The sequence below is a fragment of the Crocodylus porosus genome, unplaced genomic scaffold, assembly GCF_001723895.1.
Source record: "Crocodylus porosus isolate Cpor-Errol unplaced genomic scaffold, CroPor_comp1, whole genome shotgun sequence".
NCBI lineage: Eukaryota > Metazoa > Chordata > Crocodylia > Crocodylidae > Crocodylus > Crocodylus porosus.
Window position 1 is genome coordinate 4,228,159 of NW_017728922.1, and position 8,763 is coordinate 4,236,921.

The 8,763-nt window shown below is 43.0% G+C and overlaps 1 protein-coding gene across 2 annotated transcripts; it reads left to right on the forward strand.

Annotated features, from left to right (window-relative positions):
* The first annotated feature begins 60 nt into the window (after positions 1-60).
* On the forward strand, positions 61-8,211 carry TTPAL (alpha tocopherol transfer protein like). 2 transcript variants are annotated; one of them, XM_019539622.1, is made up of 5 exons: positions 61-132; positions 1,389-1,842; positions 2,568-2,761; positions 2,862-2,978; positions 4,009-8,211. In XM_019539622.1, the coding sequence occupies exons 2-5, from the start codon at positions 1,404-1,406 to the stop codon at positions 4,282-4,284; spliced, it is 1,026 nt and encodes a 341-aa protein (XP_019395167.1). In that variant the 5' UTR covers positions 61-132; positions 1,389-1,403; the 3' UTR covers positions 4,285-8,211. The 2 variants fall into 2 exon arrangements, with proteins under 2 accessions (XP_019395167.1, XP_019395168.1); XM_019539623.1 differs by having other exon boundaries at positions 2,862-2,972.
* Positions 8,212-8,763: the final 552 nt, after the last annotated feature.

The following is an 8,763-nucleotide window of genomic DNA, read 5'->3' on the forward strand; positions in this document are numbered from 1 at the left end:
TTCTATGGAACGTGCCGTTCTAGGCCGGGCGGCTCTGACGCCTGGACGCCGTTTCGTGGCTTCCTGTTGAGTGGCAGTGTGTTTCCGGGGTGAGGTGTCCGCTCCCTGGAAACGGCTGCGCCCGGCGTTCCGGTGAGCGGGGGGGCGGGGCGAGGGGCTCCCGGGGGTAGCGCAGAGCTGGTGGCAAGTTGGGCTTCCGCGGGCGAAGCGGCCGAGCCCCCGCGGCCTCCGTGTGACTGGCCTGACCCGCATCCCGGGCTCTGCTCCCAGTCAAGGAGCAGGCTCCGCGCCGGGTCTTCTCCTTGCCCGTCAGCGAGGGGCCTGCCAGGCCCTGCTTCCCGCGGGACGCCTTGGAGGTGCCCGGGACGGGCAGCACCTGGGTCCCTGCTTCTTGCGGGAAGCATTTTCCTTTCCTGCATCTGCCTCGCGGCTTCAGCCTGAGCCGCGGGAGCTCGCAGCCTCTTGAAGCGGCGACTTTCGGAGCGTGGCGGGTCCCGAAACAGTTGCTGGATCGAAGGGTGGGAGTGATTGAAACCTGCAGCCAGCCCCCGCTAGAATTTTGTAGGGAGGTGTTTGAAGCGTGATCAATTCTTCGTTTAGACTTCAGCTGTGTTGCGAGAGGCCCTAAGGGTTTCAGCCGCCAAGTTCTGATGGAAACTCATTTCCGTGCCCACTAAAAATCAGAAAATTAATAAAGCCTGCCTCACATTGTTCCATCCTAAACTTCCTTATCAGCAAAAGCTGCCGTGGTTCCCCTGCTTTACCTGTGGCAGGTTATGGTGTTAGGCAGGAGTTGTCTTATGTAGTGTTTGGATAGGGATGGTTCCCTCTCTGGCAGGGGGTTGGACTTGAGCAGTGTTTTTCAACCCATGGTTCGCAACCTAAAATTGGGTCACAAGAATATATGAAAGGGTTGCAAACAAACTTTAAAAATGGATTCTCCTTTAAAGGAGACAAACATGGGAAACCATGGCTTTTCCCTTGCAGGCTGGCAGAGCTCCAGTCTGTGAAGGGCTACAGGGGGGAGTGGGTTGGGAGTGAGGAGCACTCAATGTTTACAAATGGGTCCCAGTACAAAAAAGTTTGAGAACCACTGGACTAGATGACTTCTGGAGGTCCCTTCCAGCCCCACTTCTCTATGATTCTTCTGAGAAGATTGGTTTCCACCCCAAACTAGCGTAAATAAATAATCTATAAGTCTAAGTCTGAAAGAGCCAGAATTAAGATCCAAGAGTTCCTGTCCCCTTGCCACCAAGTCCTGTGGGTGTTGTTAAGCAATTTACCTTCTCTGTGTCCTAGTTCCCTCACGTCTTGTATTACAATAATGCTACATTTATAATCGGGTGTGTGGGATGGCTTGTCATATGCGGCATTTTGTTTTTTGACAGACCTCCTGCTAACTAATGTCAGGGGACAGTGATTGTACCAAAACAAGCCCATCTGTGGGGTCTCCATCAGATAATGAGTTTCTGCCAGATCGGCCTCGGTATGTATGCATGCTGTCTCCTGACCTTGTTGCCAAGGCTCGGGAAGAGCTCCAAGAGAAACCTGAATGGAGGCTCCGTGATGTACAAGCCCTCCGAGACATGGTGTGTAAGGACTATCCAACACTGGGCACCTGTCTGGACGATGCTTTCTTGCTAAGATTCCTTAGAGCCAGGAAATTTGATTACGATCGAGCTCTTCAGCTTCTGGTGAACTACCACACCTGTAGGAGGAGTTGGCCTGAGGTTTTCACTAACTTGAAGCCATCTGCGATAAAGGCTGTTCTAGAATCTGGCTTTGTCACTGTACTGCCTCACTTAGATCCTGAGGGACGCCATATTGTCTGCATTCGTCCAGGTATTGAAGTGCATGAATCAACTAGTTAGAATTAAGATTTTGTGTGTCTTTGAAATGTTTTCAAATGCATTAGCATCACTGTCATGCTTGTGGACAGCAGTTTTCCTTACAGATTGCACAACTTTGTTTCCTTACAACATTTGAAATGTTAATTTCTGAAAAGGGACATTTGTTTTCATTTCCTGCTTGCATAATTTATTTTCCTGTTTTAGCAACAGCGGCAGTTGAGTTAAACCAAATAATACAGTGAGGTGGATGAATGCAAATACTTTGTGGCTCAGGAAGGAATATGAACATATAGTCAGTCAGGCTGAGACAGTGATAGTCCTCCTTTTCTCCACCTTAACATGTATCACTACCTGTAACAACAAGTTGGGAGTTGTAAGTGGAGAGAGGAGCCTGGAACTTTTACTCCAGTCTAACCATCATGAATATGTTCCTGGTGCTGCAAGGTTTGCTGTGAACTTGTTTTTGTCCTATTTCTCTTCCAGTACAGAAGAGAAAGTAGGGGTGAAGTAGGGGGTTCTTAAGATTATTGGCTTTGCTCCTTGAAGTAAACTTGAATTGCCTGTCTGTCAGCTGACTTGAGAGAGGCTGTTTTAAACTAGCACAGTGGTTGTTGGAAAACTGTTTTAAGAGACCTGGAAATGTATACAAATTATTTTTTAAATGTGTTGTGGTTTACATTTACTTTCCAACTCACCATCAGTGTCTTGTAACCTTAGACAGATGGATACCCAGTCATTATCCAATTACTGAGAACATTCGTGCCATATACTTAACATTAGAAAAACTCATCCAGTCTGAAGAGACCCAAGTGAATGGAATTGTAATCCTTGCAGACTACAAAGGAGTCAGCTTATCTAAAGCATCCCATTTTGGTCCTTTTGTAGCCAAGAAAGTGATTGGAATTCTTCAGGTAAGGCCTGAACTGGTGGCTGGGGTGGACAGGAAGTCTTGTGCACTGTACAACCAAATATCTCTAAACTGTGTTGTAAAAAATCTTCTCTGCCCCTAAGGATGGTTTTCCAATTAGAATAAAAGCTGTCAATATCATCAATGAACCTCGCATATTCAAAGGCATTTTTGCTATCATCAAGCCCTTTCTGAAGGAAAAGATAGCAAACAGGGTAAGTGTACATGTGTCTCTCACTGTTGAACTTAAGCTCTTTGTGGCTACTGAATGTAAAAAAATGTTGAAAAAGATTGAACTGGTGTCATCACTCATTGCCTGTCAATGGTGTCATGCTTTTTATTTTAAACTAGCTCAGTATTAGAGAGATTACTCAGTAGGATTCCTTGCAGCACTGAAAGAGAATGTGGGAGAAGGGCTTTCTTTGTTACGTACCCGTGCTATGTCCTGAAGGCAGTAGGGAGATGTCTTTGTGTTAGTGCTTGCTCCCATTAGTGCACTCTATCCCCTCGCTCTCATTCCCTGTCCACCAAATCCTAGAAATACGACAGTGCAGCTGCCCTAGAATAGCTCTGAGCATGTGCTCAGCACTAATCTTAAGCTGTCTATTTTGAGTGTGCTTGTTTGCATGGACTCGGGGTCCGTTTAAGGTGGCTCTGTTAGGTAGTGCCCTCTGAGCTGGCATTATTCAGCTAACAACATTCCATTTGTTAACTATTTCTTTGGAACAGGACATCTGAGTCATCCTTTTCCCCCCTCGCCCCTTATTTTTCCTTTCCTTTTCAAAATGTTATGGTGGCAACCTTCTCACCAGACAAGTAGCAAGAATTCACCTAGAGTTGGTTGATTCCTGTGCTTTATTTGCAGAGTGAGTTGAGAGCTGTTGATTCTGTCCTCCCAGCCTTGTGAATGATTGTAGGGTCAAACTGACCTTGCAGCCCAGCAGGATAACAAAACTGGAAGCCTAATTATTGTGACCAGGCTTTCTGAGTTCATCCTCCATAAGGCCAGACTTGCAAAGGGGATCTAACTGATTTCTAACCTTGTTTGCACAGTGCTGTATCCCATTTATGGTCAGTGAAATTAGCAGGAATCCTATAAGCAGAGGTCTAATTTCAAGATTTTCTTTGTGGTAAATAGGGGAATGGGTTTTTGCTGTTTTCCCTACTGAGCTAACTGCAGCTTAAAAAGGGCATCATTAACAAGCTGAAAAATTGTGCAATTCACAGCTAGTTTTTAAATATCTTCCTCAGTTCTTTCTCCATGGCTCTGACTTGAACTCTTTACATCAAAACATTCCCCAAATGATCCTTCCTGAAGAGTATGGCGGCACTTCAGGGAAATTGGACATTTCTGCCTGGAATGAGTCGCTGCTGGCTTCAGAAGAGGATTTGCTGCATGATTTCTCTCAGCTGGTTCTCCCAGGTGACAGCTTACCCTGTGAGACATTGGTGAGCGGGGATGCTGATGAAAAACAATGTGATGACTCTCTGCGAGGTATGAAACCTCAGCTCTATTACTGTTACTGACACAGCTGAAGGAAGCTTCCTAGAACTGTCAAAAGCTACATACCCTCTCATGTTCTGAGAAAAAATAGTAGTTCTGAATTCTGCCTGATTCCTAAACCTGTAGTTCATGAATAAGCTGCAGAGGCACTTTACACTGGAACCAAAGCAAGCAGCCATGGGTAAATAGGGGCAAGGCAGACTTTACTGAGAATCTAAGCAACAGGGCACATCATTCCCAAGCTATCTGAAGTGTTGTAGATTTGTTAACCCCAGTGTGAGTGACACAATCTGGTGCATTCCTCCTAATAACAAGACACAAATAACTCATGCTTGTGTGAACCTAATAACTTCTCTCTCATGGGGGTAAAAGGGCAGAAAATATTTGCTAGTTTGGCACCAAAAACTATAGCTTTGCCTTTGCTCTCTGCAAAGTGTAGCTCTGCCAGTGGAGGTTGTCAGAAATGTCAAATGCTTGATCCTGTCTGTGTGCTAGCACATCAGGATCAAGCAGATGTATCAGTGCTTCTTTTTAGATGTTAGAATAAGGTTCTTCTCTCAGAACTGTGGACTCCACAGTGTTGGTGCTTCTCTTCAATACTGCATGTGCAGGTTTTCCTAGCTGTACCAAGTTCTGCCCAGTAGATTTGAAAGGAGAATTTTACTCTGACTTCAGAAAAATGTGGTAACTTGTTCTGAAGTAGACTATAGTCACACGCAAATTCCACTTACAGAGAACCAAGAGCCTTTCAGATCTTATATCAAATAGCATTGTTTTCAAGAGGATGCAACTTTGAATATTGACAGCAATATAGGACCAAATAAGAGGGACTGAGATCACTCACTTGCATTAAGCATGTGTCACACAGTTGCTGTTTCCTTCAGCTAATTGTGTTAATCCCCTGCCTTACCTCTAAAAGGACATCCAAATTTGTTCTTCAGTAAAACCTGTGGGAAGATTTTGTAGCAGTCAACATTAATGTATAGAAGGCAATATTAAGAATGAGAAAGCAAGGTGCTGCTTTAGATACGTTACTCTGGGTAGAATTTTTAAATCCAAATCTTTGCAAACCAAATGCAGACAGCATATCTTAAAAGCACATTCTCAGCTTTATTGTAAAGTATGGTTTTGTTCTCTGTGTGGCTTTGTTTGTCCTGGTTTGAATAATTGCATTGCCATTTTGATTTCAGCCCTATTTCTTTTTGGCTAGCAGGTTCTTATGAGATCAATTTTGTGATCCTTAACCATATGCTTTGTGGTCCTGCGCTTTAGATTCTTACACTGAAGTTGGGCCTGTTGAATGAGGTCAAGGTGTCCTGTCTGAGTGTGCTATTTCTGACTGCTCTTGCTCCTTCTTTGTCATTGTATTGAATTGTAAATTAACTTTGGAGCACATTCTTTTTGCACATGATATGTTGTGCACAGTCAAAATCGTGCACAAGTGAAACCTCACAGGATATGGAAAGCACACCCAGCCATTTAAAGGGTATTTCAGCGGACAAGAGCATTGATTGTAACTGAACACCTCATTTTCATTGCACTTTTTAATGGCTGGAATATTTTGGTGGGAGGGAGTGGGAAGGAAGGGAGGGGGATTTTACCTAGTGCCAAGGGTGAAAAAGGGATCAGTTGTCTTGTTGTAAATGTGAAGTATGAGGTCTCATAGCGTTGGGACGTCTTTTTCTCAGTGTGCCAAACTATGCTTTTTTGATTGTCTGTCTTTTTTCCCAGGTTGCAGCACAACATGGCTTTGTGTTGCCAGAATGTTTTGGGGGAAGGAATGGATGAAGGGTGTCATGGCACCCTGACCTGGCACAAGCAGAGTTTATTATAGAGCTGAAGGAAATGCCAGCTCTCTTTCTAAAGCAATATGAGATAGGAACTAGATTTTGGAGGGAACAAAATAGACGGTGTTTTCCAGCTGGTATCTTGCAGCTTTGGTGGGACCATGAATTTGGCATCCTTCCACCTCAGCAGAAGCATTACCAGGCCACCTCTATCATCATGTGGGAGCCTGGGAGTTGTTGAGAATCTGTGGTGAAAGGAATAAAGCTCTTCTTTCTTCCTTTCATGTTTTAAGTATGAGATTTTTCTCCTGCCTTCCATCACTGCCCATACCTTTCCTTTTGGGAAAATATCATGAAGCAGATAATCTTGTTAGGTGGGAAAAGTTTATTCCTGTCATCAGCCTTAATCTTGCAAGCCTGCAACTCTTGAAAAACAGGCAGAAATGCCATGTGAGCTAGTATCTGCCTCCATTTCTGAGCAGCATTTTCTTCTCAAATCTGCAGTGTAGTATTTGACTTCTGCATTCTGCCCTACATACAAGCTGCTTGGGCTTGTTGTAGAGGTTAGTGCAGCTCTCCAACTCGGCAAAATATCAGAATGAAATATTGGTGCTTTAAATCTTAGCTGTTAAACTGCCAGAAAATGGAATGAGGAATTTGCATGATTTGAGTGCCTTTCATTCACCCGATCCACCACTCAAAAAAAATTCCAGGGTGTACAGCATTTGTCCTTGAATTGGACATGTGACAAGTTCTGTTCCTTGTTCATGATGTTTTTTTGACAGATTTCCCTTTCTAGAGGAGGTCTTTAGCACCACTTAGGCCTCAGGCCAGTGAGGAAAGAAGCTCTGCATGAGAAACTCGAATCCTTTCTTAAAAACGATGGGTTAGTTTGGTGAAAAGCCACCTGTAAGGAAACCAGGCAACCCAACCACCCATGAGGAACCCATGCTAATGCCCTCTTTTTTCATGCCTTGTAAATGGTAACAAGACTGTATTTTAGTTGTGGCTTCATCAAACAGAGCCTTCCTGCTGGGAGAAAAATAAATAGACTGTTTTGTTTTGGCTTTATCCCTCTTAGTTAAAATACTTGTGGTCACCTCACTTGCCTGTTTCCTATCTAAGGAACTTTTGTTCCTAGAACTGGCTGCTTTGGACTGATCTAGAGAGATGCACTGGATATAGGAATTGGTTTTTCCCTAAATGTATCTTTTAAGATTCAAATTATGGGTTTGCTATCACTTCAGTAGAACATAAGCAGATGAGACATAATACTTCCTTCATTACCATCATCTCTCATCTTTCCTAATTCTCTCTCTGTGGTAGGTACTTTACCTGCTTTCCTATAGAAAGTATATCTGCAAGAGTATACAAAGCTGTATGAGATAGTCCTGAGACCTATTTCTCGTGTAGGAAGCAAAAGATGGAGCTAGCAGGCCAGTAGCCCTTTTGCCAGAGGTGATGGTACCAAAAAGCAAAAAGCTGGATGTTATTTGACAACAAATCTGCACTTCGTCTCTCATGTCTCCATCTGTAATGGAGATAGGGAGCAAGAGTACTGAAGAACCTCTTTTGCAGTATTAAAATTAATCTTACATTGTTTAATTAGAACTTGAATTCTGTGGAAGGCCAGTTGATGAAAACCTTGCATTACACAAGCAGTTTTAATCCAGTTTGGGCAAATAACTTGGAGAAAGGTGTTCAAACTACCATGGGCAACCTTAACTATCTCATGTGGCATTAAGACAAAGGTTAATTGTATACTGTAAATAAAACTACGTGAAGTTATACCCTTGCAAATGGGAGTTATGAACCCCGAGGTCTTCAGGGAACGGCTGGGGGTATGTGTCTTCTGTTAAATTCTTTTATCAGTTTCTTGGCAGGTTTGTCATCTACAAGATTGGTCAAGCTAATAATTATTTTGCCTTTTGTTGTAAGCAGGCCTAAAGGTGTTGGGCTAGGTGTACATCTGTTAATTGAAAAAAAAAAGTTTATTTTTATATTGCATTTTATAAAATGGAGTGGTTAAATGTGTAATTTTATTATGCATGGCTGGATATTAAAAATTCTACTGTAACAACTTCTAGTTTGATATATCTTGTGTGTATTTGCCACACCTCTTTTCAGATTAGTTTTAATAAACATCACAGACATACTTCTTAAGGTGCCACCAGAAACTCATTTGTTTCAGAATCCTTTTCAAATTTTCTAATGTAAGCTTTACATTTTAAGTTGTGTAAATCAGTGTGAGCTGCTATTAATTTCTAGACTCTTCCTCAGTGGAATGTTGAAAATGGAAGTTCGAAATTCCAAATCCACTGTCACAGTGCGAAGACCTTGCAATTTGGAAAAGAAACCTAAGATAGAGACAGCTTAGGGAAGAGGACCTGGAATCCACAGGAGAAGAGATCAGTGCAGTTCCTACACAAACACTCTCGAATGCAGGAGAGAGTATCAAAAGACACTGGAGAGACGCACGGGTTTTGCTGGAATCTGTGTAGTTTTGTGCTACATGGAACTGGTGAAAAACAATTATTTCCATTTTAGGAAAAAAAGTCATCAGGTTTGTGTTTTTTCACCCCCAATCAGTGTGGAATGCTCAAAATCGCAATTTCCTTTTCACAGACTAAAAACTGAATCAGTGGATACCAGCCCCACATGGCCTGTGCCCTCATCTCCACTTTGAAAAATTTCAAAGTAATTTTTCTTCAGGGA

Bases quoted from the DNA above. Each gene is read 5' to 3' on its own strand.
- TTPAL (XM_019539622.1), top strand. From the start codon at position 1,404: ATGTCAGGGGACAGTGATTGTACCAAAACAAGCCCATCTGTGGGGTCT. The intron at 1,843-2,567 runs GTATTGAAGTGC...TTGTAACCTTAG, and splicing joins TATTGTCTGCATTCGTCCAG to ACAGATGGATACCCAGTCAT. The intron at 2,979-4,008 runs GTACATGTGTCT...TATCTTCCTCAG, and splicing joins AGATAGCAAACAGGGTAAGT to TTCTTTCTCCATGGCTCTGA.